Below are 14,780 nucleotides of genomic sequence, written 5' to 3'. Positions count from 1 at the left end.
TAGCATTTATTGTTGTTTTATATACAATGTTTTAATGAAAAGACAGTATTACTTAATTCAGCTCTAATTTACCAATATCTAACAAGTAATCTCTAGGGGAAAAAAAAAAAAGATACACAGATAACTTCTCACAACACAACTCACTGAAACATGAAAGTTCACAGCAGTGTAAGCTGAAAAGTACATAAGAATATCATAAGATGATGTAAGTATCATACCCCATATGATGATGTACATAAGTACATCAGCTCTAGAGCTGAAATCAGGAAGCCAGGCACTGATTTGTAACCAGTATAAATGAAAAGTTTCAGATCCAATTTTTTGGGTCAGGCAATTTACTGTTTTCAGTAAATATTTGTTTATATGCTGATTTTACTTCTCACAAGTAATGCTGATGCTTCTTTGTTCATTCTAGTTCAATATGCCTGAGATGACATTAAAACTTGTCAGACTGCTACAAAAGTGTTATTTACCCATATTGTGCTAGGTTTCAATTGCTGAGATTTAAACTACCATAAAATGTGCATAAATATAGGGTCCGATTCTTTTTATATATATTCTTAGTCAACACAAGCATTCAGTGAAGGACGAGACTCAAATGTGCTTTATTTCAATTTCTAAATCTTTCTTTTGCAAGAGAATTGAGACAATATAGTGGGGAAAAAGGGGAAGCAGCTTTGATATAATTCTTGTTATTCTTTGTGATCAATTCAATTTTAAACACAGAATTAAAATTCAACTTATTCTTCAAGGTTTTTATATATATATATATATTTTATTAATTAAACACCTCCTGCTCAACTGAATTATGTAACTCAACTTTAACAACAATATATGAGGAGGTTTGGTAAATAGAATGGGTTAAAAAAAGCATAAACCTGTGCTTTGTATTTTTTCAGAAACTCATCTGCTATTCTGGGGACAAAAATAAACTTTCCTTTTCAAAAATAGCTTTCAAGAGCCAACACAGCAAGTGAGTGAAGCACAAGAATGCAAAGGATTTCAGCTTATCAACCGATGAAATTTAAGTGAAAAACCCATTCCCCAGAACGGGGTTCTCAACACCACAGTGACTAGGCTTGCAGCACACCTCTCACTGAGACGGGATTATGGGAATGCTTCCAAAAGCCAGATTACAAGGGGAAAATGGAAATTTATGCAGGGCATTAGGGAATTTGCAGTCCATTTTAAATGTAAGTGATACTTCTTAGGGAACGTCACATCACTCCACCCCTTGATAAGGAAGGGTCAAAGTCCAACTACTCCTCTGCTCCCCAGTCTCAGCATTCAAGAAGAAAATGGGAGTTTGTTAGAAGAGTGAGGAGAGAGCAATGAGGGGTAGTTTGCAAAGACTGTAGCTAACGTTGTTGTAGAGAAACCTTCAAGGTGCAAGGCAAAGCATGACTCAGCCATAACCAAATGCAGCAAGATCTGCCTAATCCACTAATTCAGATGCCATAACTATTCATACTAAAAATGTTGGCTTCAGAAATATTTCGGAGAAAGATGTGAAAGTGTCTTCTAAGGAAGGTCTACAGCCATGTTTCCAAACAGAAATGGAAAACAAGGGAGATGGAAGACATTGGATAGGCCTTTAAAAACACTGGATGAAAACCAAGGGGAGAAAAGGGGTAAAATGCACTTGGTTCATTGTTAGGAGTTAATTTATACAAAAAAGAACCCTACTGCCAGCATCAGTTAACTATAATTAGAACTACATGTTAGTTAGAAATTAATCCAACATATATAACCCCACCTTCATAATGCCACATCCTTGTCATTTCTATGGTATTTAACCACTTGATTCCTTAAGAGTTCTTTTAAAATTTCTAATACAGTGACATCAAATACAAAAAGGCCCTACATTTATATTTCCTCGTACAGCTGGATGCCTAAAAGACTATGTTGTCTTCCAGGCCAGAGACAAACGTATGCAGCTGGTCAGATGGTGAAGCTCAATTTCACTCTAGAGGGAGGATTAATGGATCTGGTAAATTCATTCTCTAGGAAGACAAAAAACTGCTTCCAGACTGCCACTGAATTCACAGTGATGGACAGTTGGATGATATAAGGTAGCACTGGCTGTTATTGGCTACTAAATTACTTAGCTGTATCAGTTGCCACACATGGGATGCCACAGGAGTGAAAATTGAGACAGGTGGGATGGAGAACAAGCATAATTACTTGAGCATCAGGGCTTCATCAAGCTGCAGAGTGAGTCACCACCACCACATTATATAGGAGTATGAATTCTGTGCACTTATCACTACTAAGGAAGCAAGACACAGGAATTATTTATTCTTAAAAACAGTTATTAGAAGATCTGGGATTTAACAGTGAGCAAACCTGCAGACTAAAATGACCATCAAAATTAAAATAGTGCTTTTTGCATATGATTGCATGTCAAAGACAATTTTGTCCTTTGGATAGCATGACAGCATGAAGGTCAAAAGTATAAGTAAAGTGAAAATATCAGAGGTCTTCAAAGCAAAATAATATTTCCTTTACTTGGCTCTTTAGTGGCATAAGATTTCCCAGCGTAAGCTTGTTCCCAGATGCAAGCAGCTGCTACCCACGCATTTGTCCAGGAAACACATGGTTAGAAATATACACTCCTAATTTTAGTGAAGATGAATATTTTAAGGGCATCCTGAGTGAAATCAGAATACAAATGTTAAAACTGGCTTCTGTTCAGCCATATACAACGCGACAAGCAGTTACTTAGTCTAGGACTGCAGAGGAAGCTTTTAAGACCATGCATATTTCAGTGTTTGCTTTGCTGATACTTTGCAAAATTCTAGTTATATGGTTTACCTCAAATACTGGAGGGTGTGCAAGGGAATGCTAACTCTTTATCTCTTATCCACAACCTTTAATCTAGATTAAACCAAACTAGTAACCAGGAACTTCAGATGAGCATGGAGCCAGGAAACAAGAACATGAAATGAAGAGAGGTTCAACTTACAATTAAATCTTGAATAAGGGAAATAGAAAGTATCCTCTTGACGCCATATTCCACAATTACTCCAAGCCAATTAAGAGCACCCCAGTACCACAGATAACTCTGTCCTCCGTGCCAATAGCTTACAAAGGCAAAAGTGAGGGCTGTGGAAAAGAGCGTTCCCAGCAGACTGGACTGAGATCCTCCCATTGGAACATAAATGTACCTGTAGGCGAAATGACAGATAAGCAACCTTATTAGAGATTTCACGGAAATCTCAGAAAAACATCCACTACAGAACAAATTTGTTATTTTGTGGCACAAAAAAAGAATTTTAATAATTACCTGTCATTCTCTATTTACAGAGCTTGCCCTAGTTTCTGCAAAGCTGTAGACCACTTCATGAAATATGTGCATATACCATTTGGCAAGAAGACAATTTTGTGGTCACAGGAACTCTGCATTAGGCAAATGTATAGCATGAACTATATTCTCAAAATTGCAAAAAGACAAATGTTCAGGTTTTTTAAACTGCAGTAGTTGTAAGTCAACTTATATACACAGAAATTACATGTAATCTTCATGTGAATTTAAATTACAAGACTCTTAAATTTTAAACATTATATAAAGTCATATATAGTCATAACCCATAGAATGTTTTCCATTTGTCTGAAATGTAGACACATGCAAAGATGTTTAAAAGCTTGTAATTTCCTCCTTTTTAAATCATTCATTAAAAATTATATGAACTGAAAATATTTCCTATCTCGTTCTCATATTATACTCTCAGGATCACATCTGCCTAATGACCTTCAGAGCACATGTACCAAAAAAACCCCCAAAACCTATATGAAGCACCCTGCGTGCAATTATATTCTGTATTTAAACTGAATCCAGAGTCAGAACCTTAGTCTTCAGTTGATGCTTATAAGTGTCCAGAAAGCAGTGCTCGTTCAGTAAAAATACCAGAAGCAATAGGATTCTGAAAGCTGACGCTGTTTTCTGGGTTGCTGCACTTCCTTCCTGCCTAGACAGCTACATCCACTCCTGGAATTTTCCGAGTAAGACATGGCCACTGGCCAGCCTTTACCTGAAAAAGTCACATATTTCTGTCAACACTTTGAAGCTCATCAGGCAACGGAGTCACCATCCAGCTCATGGGTACTGGCGAGGAGATGTGGTATACGAGAACTGCCGGTGATAGTTCCCCTCAGCTGTCATTCCTTCGGTGTGACGCACTGTACTCATATTTCAGACTATTCCTACTCGCTAAGATAATTAAAGGAAACTTTTTGCAGTGAAATTTTTATCTCTGGTTATCAGTTTTTACATTCAGAGATAAATACTAGCTTAAAAATTTAAAAGGGAAATTAACATAGTGCTTTATTCCTAATCTTACGAAGTAAGAAAATACAGTAATGGGGTGAAATAAAGTGATGAGAGTAACTAAAAGCTAAACAGAAAAGTCATTAGAAAAACAACTGTCAAATGCTCCAAATTCTCTCTAAGCATAACATCAATACACCTTTTCACTTCAACCTGCTACAGGGAACATCTGATTACATTTATAGTGATTTTCAGTATAAGTGTGCTTTTTAGTAAGCAAATGAAAATAAACAGAAATTAAGATCAACAGATTTTATTTATGCTGTGATTTTCTTCTCTCTCCCCTTCCTATGTTTTTCTCTGGTCTAGTCTTTTCTCATCACATATATAAAGAAACAGTGTGGCAATAATAGACACTTGCAATTGCAACCAGTTAGTTTAATAGCAGAGGGGTACATCTTGGCAGTCTGTAACCAGGGGGATCCCCTGCAGGGCGCTGGCAGGGAGGGTGAAGAGAGCAGAGCCACAGACCCCGCTGCTTCGGACAAATTCCTTCTACGCAAAGGACTACAGAAATAAGAGACCAAAGCAGCTCATCGCCCCTTAGGACATACTTTCCCAACACCTTCCCTCTCCCTTTTTAAAGGCCGATTGTTTTATTTTTTTAGGCAGGGCCCACTGTCATTACCAGCTCCTGTCGCAGGCTGGCTGGCTGGCTGGCGGGCTGGCAGCCCCGCTCTGCGGCCGAGAAACTGCAACCCCGAGAGCCGCACCTCCGTGCCCCTGTGGCCCTGCAAGCACGGCAATACCTTGTTTTGCAGAGCTTCACCCGGACGAGCCCGAAACAGGACATTGCCGGCCCTGCCACTCTCAGCAAAGCTCACTCACTGTCGTACATTTACTGAAACACAGAATTTAAAAGTAACCCGGACACTACTGAAGAGACACATCTCTGTGATGGAGACCTTACTCTAAGCCCTAAGGAAACCCTTCTGCTGACCTCACGGGGTCCTGGGTTAAATCCACGGCACAAAAGGTAGCTTTTACTGCAGAAGTAGCTCCGGGTTTCCGTACAGTCCCTTTCCCTGCACTGAGACAGAGCTGTTGTGTAGGCACCAGCCACCTTGTCAGCGCAGGCAGCCTCTACTGGCACTGGCATTGCCAGGAACAGCCCAGCAGCACCAGCTTGTTCATTTGCAATCGCAGCTCAGTTTAGGTTGGCCTGAATGCCTTTCAGATTACTGTGCAGAAAAAAATAGCTTATTTTCTGATTTTTACTGTTTAACAACAGCAGCCAGATAATTGAGCGGCAATAACTCATAATTCTGATGAATGTTCAAGGTCAGCGAAGTTTTAGCTCCTAGTGAGGCCCATGGCAATTGTGCAACTGAAAATTCACTTGCGCTATCTTTGTGAAGACCTGTCTAAAGAAGGGCAGAAGCCAAAAGGAGCCACGTAATCTTTACCTTCCCCTCCAGTACTGTGGAGAGTCTGCCTCCTTGCCTGGAGGAGAAATGCAAAGCAGAAAGCAATGCCTCTCTCCTTCCCTGCTAGCTACCATAAGAAAATAGGACGAAGGCTGGCTGCCATTTTTTGTCACGAGGGCACTAACCGCCCTCAGACGGCATGGTCTTGCCTTCCCTTGTCAGGACATTCCCGCTGGCAATTTCAATGTAGGTATAAAGGACTGATGGATGTTGAGTCATTTCTCTCAAGCAGCATGAAGAGCAATTCTGTATGTTCCTGCGGTTTTTTATGCAGAAAAATTCATGAAAAATCCATTACTACCTTACAGAACGCATCAGGAAAAAAAATATTTGCTACCTCATCACCCATGCACATCATATCCACGTCGTGTTCTTGTGCTTACACTCTTACACTGGCAGGCCTGCGTACAAGCAATAGGCAACTTGGAGAGCACGCAGCCAGGACCAGAGCCTGGCTCGGTGCCAGCCACTTTGTGCTCTCTGATATAACCAAAATTGTTTGGCAAAAGAATCACCGCGAGAGCCCTTGTTACAAAAATGCATTTTGCTTATTTTTGAGCATTGTGGTAGTTTAGAATCTAATTTCTCAATACCTTCCTTCCTGTGCGTTTACACAGAAAAGTACTGATTTGATTACAGCAAGCTACATTTACATTAAAGTGTGAGGGAGAATAAACCAGTGAACAGTATTATTAAGCCAGAAGATAGAAGAAACATGCAACTTCTGTATTATCATTTATGACACAACACACACACTTTGTAACTAACAATGTGTTGTGGTTTAAACCAGCTAAGTTTATGGTTTATATATGGTTTAAACCATATATAATAGGTTAAACCATATATAAATGGTTAAAACCATATATATATGGTTTAAACCATATGGTTTAAACCAGCAGCTAAGCCCCACACAGCCCCTCGCTCACTCCCCACTGGCAGGATGGGGAAGAAAAAGAGCCTCTTACAGTACATTAGGAAAGTTGTTCTGTCCTCCAGTTCGCTAACAAAATCCATGAGGAGGGAAGGAGGGAGGCAGGGGGAAATTACTGTCTACCTTCTATCCTACAGTCCTGTACTGCGATTAGAAACTCAGGGTTTACACAAACAGAGAGGTTGCTGTAGAGCACGCTAGTCTGCTGCGCCATATGCAGAACAGCATTACATAAATATCTCACGTTAAGCTTCCACGCAGTTTTTAAGACTATTTCCGTCTCTAATCACAGAAAATCCATGGAAAAGCTCAAAACCCCCAGTTCAGGGACCATTAGGCACATAAAAGTAATCATGGATCCTCATGGCAGACTAACACAACTCAAAGGAACACCCTTGTAGCAGAATTTCTTAACAGCTTATAAGCAGATTACACATTTACCACAGATGTGCAAGGAAGGCAGACTTAGCTGAAAAATGTGGTGCCAATGTGCAACAACTTCATCTTAATTCACATACTCACAGAAGAAGAAAACTCAACAGTTATTTGGCGGCCAATGAGCCAAAGATAGATAAATGAAGGAAAGCAACAAAGTATTTTGCAAAGAGAAAAGGATGTTAACGCAAGTAGATTTGAGGATGGTAATTGGTCATTGTCCCTCCAGGTTATTTTGCAGGGATGGGTAAAGCTGGTCCCCCTTAAGATCCATGAAAATTACAGACAGGAAGATTAGACCTGTGGAAGATGCTTAGTATCAAAAAATGCAGGCTAGGTGAGTAAAAAAATAAAACATCAATTTAGGGGATCAAAAGGCAATCCCTGACAAAAGTTCAAAGGTGAAATTTGAAGGTGAAAGAACAGAGAAGATTTCTAGGCAGGCCGTCAAAGAGGAACTCGTGACTGCCACAGGCCAGGCTTTGCCAACCATTCCTAGACTTGCTAGACCTCTGTTAATGACAACAAGGAAGGGCACTTCACATTGTCAGAAGAAAAAGTTGTGCATATTAGATGGAGAGAAGAGAAGGGGGAAGAGAACTCCATGTAGATTAAATATCTCAAAACATCTGGAGGGCATCTGAGGCACAGAAATACAAATAAATATTGAGAGAATCTTATATAGTAAAAATTATTTGAACGCACACCTGACATGACTAAACATACATTCTTAGCCTTCCCCTCCCAAGGCAAAGATGCCATCAGCCTTTACCATATTTCCATAGACTCTGTTTTGATTTCAAACTAAAACTTACATGCTATTAAACATGTTACTTTCACAAACAAAGCAGAACTGTGTATGTGTCTTCTGAATACCCAAGTGCCTTACTTTTAGTCCCACTTACAGTAGCTTAAATCAGCTTATCTACAGCCAGCAAGCTGTTCCATTTACACAACTTATCTTAATTTTAACTCACTAAGTGAACATTAGAGAATTGGATAAAATATGTAAATGGTACCATTTAAATCCCTAAAGTAATGCAAACACAAACATAATAGCTGAGGTATTTAAAAGTGACATTTACTTACAGAGAATAACTTTTAAATCCAATAACCATTTGGTTAGTTTTCTTGAAGTGGTAATCTACAGAACAATCATAAGAGATCTGACAATCATTCCCTTGGAAAACACATTGTTTCTTTTCTTTTAATGACATCTACATTATCAAGTTTTTATTCTGATAACTTTAGAAAACCACTAAGAGGATTATTTGCAACCAGTTATGAATCACTCTGAACGGCTTTTATTCCTTGAGACCTCAATACGCTGCTCATACTTCCACATGCATGTAATTTTAAACACATTTAAATCTTGAAGTAAGTGCAAGTAAAGCACCTGTTTAAAGGCTGTTCTGTCCAGGGGCTTTCTTCAACATGTGCTTAAATTTCTTCCTGAAGTAAGGCCATACAGCAAGATGCATGCTATCCATGATTTTTCTTCCCCTCTCCTTAGCTATTGGTCTTGGAACGTCTTATCCAGAACCAGGTGAAATGTAAATTTTTTAAAAATGTTAATTTGCTTGTAATGGCAAACTTCTTGTAAATACAATTAATTTATGAGCTTTTTGTATTTTATTTCAGGGAATATCTGTGTTCAAAATTCCAATGCTTCTCTAAATTTCAAAGCATTCAAGGGTTAACCATACTGTTTTGAGTTGGACAGTTACAAAGCCAACACAGCACAAGTTAAAAAAGCAATAATAAAGTCTTCCATCTTACATCCTGACAATAGAAATGGTTTGAGGTTCTATACAGTGATGGTGTCCATTTGTGGACATGTATACAAAGTTTCATCTGGGCAGCTTTATGCCTGGAGAATTTGACCCTTTAAGTCAATAAGAAGTTCTTCATCATTAGTTATGAAATCAATGCTCAATGTAAGCCTGAACAATTTTGAGGATAAACTTAAATAGCCAAGTTACCGTTCATTTTGCTTCTAAATTATCCCAAGGATTGTCACACCACAAAAGTGATTTCATTGAAATGAAAAGTGTGGCAGGACATAGGGTAAGAACTAGAGGGGAATTCCCTCTACAACTGGGGTTGGGCTTCCTTAATTTATTTATTTTTAATCCTATGTTTTCTTTTTGTGGCCTTAAGACCATTGATTTCAAACTTTTTCTCTACTGCATAATAAAAAAGATTTCAGGCAAAATTTCAGTTCTGCAAATTCTTACTTCTGGATGAGCTCTTACGATTCCCGTTTTGCCAGTTCAAGCTTTCACTGACTTGGATGGAGCTACGCAGAGCACATAAGTAAAGCACACCTGTAAGTCTTTGCAAGACTGGGTCCTACAGGAATAAATCTGTTTTAAATCACAGAAATACCTCCTGTAAACAAGACTTGGAAGGCTGAGCCCCACATATTTGCACCTGAAATAAAAAAAACCAACCAGAGGTATTTGGAATACTGTTTGGCAAAGTGTCCATTAGGAGAGGTAAGCCTTGTTCTTACTGTGAAACTTTTTTACATGGTCTAATAATTTTGCCAGGCTGTTGGCAAAGCTTTTTAAGCTCTGTAAGATTCCCTCACCTCACCAGCTTAATGCGATGTTTAGAGAGACCTTGACAAATGCAGGCCCTTTAAAATATTTAAGCTAATGTTGGCTCCAGGCAAGCCTCGTTAAATTACCACAAAAATGTTTCATGAGAAATTAAGTCCATTTGGGTTACAAAGCATTAATGAGAATATTCATATGCAAGAACACTTGGCTTTACAAATATGACCTGAATTTTGGTTCACTTTCCAGTTGTTAGCACGCTTCCCAGCAAAGACTGAGTATGTGGTTTCCTACTAAAAACCTGAAAAGTGTTTAATGTATTTTTCTTCCCTTGCATTCAACACCAAAAGCGATCAGAGTCAAGTCCATATGTCAAAGTGCAGATAACTGGGGAATACTGAACAAATCATTTTGAATTCACTCTTCCAAGGAAGATCATGTTTTCAAAGAGATTTATTTATTTCAAATGAAATTTTAATCTAAATCATAATACTCCCTTTTAATAGAAAAAGTTTCATTACTGATGAACTGCCATGTTTAGTTTTCTCCCAGCCGCTTCTAGGAAAGAAGGAAACCCTGCTTACCACCTGTTTGCAGTCAAACACAAAACCACCGGTTAACTATCTTTGATCGCAATGGAAATGGGAGAGGTTCCAGATGACCAAAGAGCCAAAAGACTAGTTAAATCACTGTCCAGACCAGGGCCCCAGCTTTTTTGCTGACAGTAGGAACCTATATGTTATTGCAAAACCAGCCTAGAGTTAAGTGCCTGCAGCTCAGCTACTGGGCAGGAGGGGGCTGTGTCCCCAGCTGGCTGATGGAGCCAGGAAGCAGGCACCTCCTCCCATGTGGAGTCTGCAGAGCTCCAGAAGCTGTTCTGAACTTAACTGCCCTCAGGGGCCCAATTCATTCCTCATACTCACAATACACCTACCACGTGCTGATAATATCTAAGCTCAGCACGAAGCACAGCAATCAGGCTATACTCCTTTGAAAACCTGGCTGGAGGAGGGATCTATTAATAGCACTGTCACTCTTTGCTTATAAAATGGTAGAGGTCAGGCTCTTTGCCAAGGAGACCGACATATCTTGTCTCCCAGAGGAGTGCTCCAGCTGTCTGTTACCAGGCTGCCACCAGGCAGAAAAGAAAATGAGATTCAGAGAGTGAATATACAAGAAAAAACAAGTCTGTGGCTAGAGCATTACCCAGAGAGACGCAGAAATCCCAGTCCTGCTTTCTGCACCAGGAATTGCTCACTGTGCCCTAAAGTATCATTAGGCAAAATGCAGTAAGCAACACTATGAACAAAAGAATTAATTTTTTTTTATCTCATTTTCTTTACTTCTCCTGACTCTTACATTGGAGGACCCAGCTCAAAATTCAGAGCTCTGCAAATCTGCACCAGAGGCTGAATAGGCATAATTTTCCCACACAAATAAACCCTTTGCAGCAAATCTCTTCCCTTGCCATCTCCCCTCTCATCGTAAGTGTGCATTCACAACAGCACATTTTACAGTAGTTTTCAACTACAGCTAAAGCAACAGAGACCAATTCTTCCTGTGCTTGTGTCTGCACGTATCAAACTATTTGTGGTTCAGTTAGGGAAAAATTGTTAGGTACGTGTCATTTGTTGCTTTGACCATGCCAAGAATAAAGTACTACATTTTCTCCCCCCTCTTAGAAAGCCACTTTGAATTCCATAGGTGTAAGCACAAGCTATTTAGTCATCCTGCTAATCTTAGTATGCCAGGTACATCAGACAAAATACAGATCCATCCGCATCTGTGGATTCAGATGTTTAAAATACACTCATCACCATGCACTTAACAGCTACCTTTTCCAGCATGCCTCTGCCAAAGGAGTGCATGAAATGTAGTCACTACAATAGAACCTATATTATTTTCCTTATTAAAATATTTTTGCTTAGAGACAAGGTGATAAAGTCAAACAGCCCTCTGCAATTTGCTAGGTAACAGAAAAGATCATTTAATCTTCACAGATCCCTTTGTGGAAAGCTTGATGATTCTTTTGCATTTATATATCACTTTGTACACATGCATGTCAAAGGGCTTTGTTAGTATCCACAGACCACACAGCAGTTTCACGAAACCATGCAATACCTTTGCCTCACTGGGCTGTACAGTTCTATAGACAAGCAGAAACCAAGGCATCAGAAGACTTTCACCTGGGTACATCAGAAATACAAAGTTTTGTAAGACCAGAATAATGTTTGACAGCTGAAGTTCCAAAGTCAGTGAAGACCCAAGAAGCATTACAACCGTCAGATTATAAACAGTCAACAAAATGTACTTCAAATGCATCTCTGAAACAAAGTGAACACGTGCAATTAATGAAAAGCAGAAATATAAAACAGATGTTGCTTAAATATTGCAGGAAACTTGATCAATGTATCTGTTTAAATACTGAGTAGCATTACATATTCCTCCAGGTTGCATGTGCACAATTTAAAGAGTTAGGCTTTTGACATTATTCCAAGCTGAGTAATTCACTCACCTCTCCTGAGTTCACATTTCTTAGAAAATACTGTCTGCAGTTCTGGGAAAAGACTATTTATGAAATACAGCCAAGGCATTGAGATGTCTAGGCAAAGCCAGCGTGACTTAAATTAAGATTATACAGCACCTTGACACTAAGGAACTTTTATATACTCTCCAGCCTGTGTCAAAAACCCTTCAAACACCAGCAGAGTTAAATCCCCTCTGATGTAGAGTACAATCCCTATTTATCAGCCCAAATCAATATTGCCTAATTGTTATGTAAGTGAGAACAGATATCAAATTTAATTAAGCAGAGTGAAGCAAAATATTTACTTTTCTTGAAGCAGCACCCTTAAATAATGATGATCTCATTTTTTTCTCATTTGTACAGAAAGCATAGACACACTCTCCTAATACCAGTAAGGAACATGGTTCAATCCAGGTAAGTAGAAAACATCAGTTCCTGTTAAATCAGCAGTGACAGGGGACCAGAGCTAAACAAACCAATAAGTTTTAAACATTCAGCAACAAATATCCCAATACAAAGGTAATACTTGAGTAAAAAATGCTGTAGCTACAGCCAGAAATTTAAATATATATGTAAGGAGGGGAAAGAAAGGGGGGGGGGGGGGGGGGGGGGGAAGGTGCATACTTGCGGGACTCATCGACAGAGCTTTAAACTAGACTCAAAGGGGGAGGGGGATAATATGAGGCTTGCCCGAGGGAAGCTGAGGGACGACGTGCCACGGTTAGAGGGAGCGGGTGCCAGCGAGGACACTCGGCCTGTGTCTCGAGATGTGCTGGGTACGCTGGGGCACAGCCGAAGTCGAACGGAGTTGAGCTAGGGGATACCGAGGCAATAGGAGCCAAGAGCGAAACGCCAGTGAAACGCCTCAAAGCACGCAAGGGGTGTTCCTCTATGAAGGAGACACAGACGACAGCCCAGCTGAAGTGCCTCTACACCAATGCATGCAGCATGGGCAACAAGCAGGAGGAGTTGGAAGCCACTGTACATCAGGAAAACTATGATATGGTTGCCATCACAGAAAGGTGGTGGGATGACTCGCACAACTGGAGTGCGGCGATGGATGGCTGTAAACTCTTCAGAAGAGACAGGCGAGGCAGGAGAGGTGGTGGGGTAGCCCTGTACATCAGGGAGTGTCTGGATAGTTTAGAGCTCGATGATGATGATGATAGGGTGGAGTGTCTATGGGTGAGAATCAGGGGGAAGGCCAACAAGGCAGATATTGTGGTGGGAGTCTGTTACAGACCCCCCAACCAGGATGAGGAGACAGATGAACTATTCTATAAGCAGCTGGGAGAAGCCTCACGATCGCTAGCCCTTGTTCTTGTGGGGGACTTCAACCTGCCGGATGTCTGCTGGAAATACAATACAGCAGAGAGGAAACAGTCCAGGAGGTTCCTGGAGCGTGTGGCAGATAACTTCCTGACACAGGTGGTGAGGGAGCCAACGAGGGAAGGTGCCCCGCTGGACCTCTTGTTCACAAACAGAGAAGGACTTGTGAGTGCTGTGATGGTTGGAGGCTGTCTTGGGCAGAGTGATCACGAAATGATAGAGTTTTTGATACGTGGAGAAGCGGCTGGGGGGGTCAGCAAAACTGCCACCTTAGACTTCCGGAGGGCGGACTTCGGCCTGTTTGGAGACTGGTCGAGAGAGTCCCCTGGGAGGCAGCCCTAATGGGCAAAGGGGTCCAGGAAGGCTGGACATTCTTTAAGGAGGAAGTCCTAAAAGCACAAAAGCGGGCTGTCCCCAGGTGCCGGAAGACGAGCCGGCAGGGAAGAAGACCGGCCTGGCTGAATAGAGAGCTCTGGCTCGAACTCAGGAAAAAGAGGAGAGTCTATGACCTCTGGAAGAAGGGGCGGGCAACTCAGGAGAACTACAAAGGTGTAGTGAGGCTGTGCAGGGAGAAAATTAGAAGGGCCAAAGCTGAGCTAGAGCTCAATCTGGCTGCTGCTGTAAAAGACAACAAAAAACACTTCTTCAAATACATTAGCAGCAAAAGGAGAGCTAAGGAGAATCTCCAGCCCCTAGTAGATGGGGGAGGGAAAACAGTGACCAAGGATGAGGAAAAGGCTGAGGTACTTAATGCCTTCTTTGCCTCAGTCTTTAATAGCAGGGCCAATTGTTCTCTGGGTACCCAGCCCCCTGAGTCAGAAGATAGGGACGGGGACCAGAATGGAGCCCCCATAATCCAGGGAGAAATGGTGAGTGACCTGCTGCACCACTTAGACACTCACAAGTCTATGGGGCCGGATGGGATCCACCTAAGAGTACTGAAGGAACTGGCAGATGTGCTCACCAAGCCCCTTTCCATCATTTACCAGCAGTCCTGGTTAACTGGGGAAGTCCCAGTTGACTGGTGATTAGCTAATGTGACACCCATCTTCAAGAAGGGCCGGAAGGAGGACCCAGGGAACTACAGGCCTGTCAGCCTGACCTCGGTGCCAGGGAAGCTGATGGAGCAGATCATCCTGAGTGCTATCACACAGCATGTAGAGAATAACCAAGGGATCAAGCCCAGCCAGCATGGGTTCAGGAAAGGCAGGTCCTGCTTGACCAACCTGATCTCCTTCTACAA

The 14,780-nt window shown here is 41.0% G+C and overlaps 1 protein-coding gene across 4 annotated transcripts in view; it reads right to left on the bottom strand.

Moving 5' to 3' along the window:
• The window catches only part of HHAT (hedgehog acyltransferase), a 168,471-nt gene that overhangs the window by 82,876 nt on the left and 70,815 nt on the right, over positions 1 to 14,780 (bottom strand). For all 4 annotated transcript variants that reach the window (XM_075496356.1, XM_075496355.1, XM_075496353.1 and 1 more), the window contains one exon: positions 2,966 to 3,167. In XM_075496356.1, the coding sequence (XP_075352471.1) occupies positions 2,966 to 3,167 (202 nt within the window). The remainder of the gene's footprint in view (positions 1 to 2,965; positions 3,168 to 14,780) is intronic.

Source organism: Mycteria americana, chromosome 3 (genome assembly GCF_035582795.1).
Source record: "Mycteria americana isolate JAX WOST 10 ecotype Jacksonville Zoo and Gardens chromosome 3, USCA_MyAme_1.0, whole genome shotgun sequence".
In the NCBI taxonomy this organism is placed as follows: Eukaryota; Metazoa; Chordata; class Aves; order Ciconiiformes; family Ciconiidae; genus Mycteria; species Mycteria americana.
The sequence above is the reverse complement of the archived record's forward strand: the minus strand, read 5'-3'. Positions and strand labels throughout refer to the sequence as shown.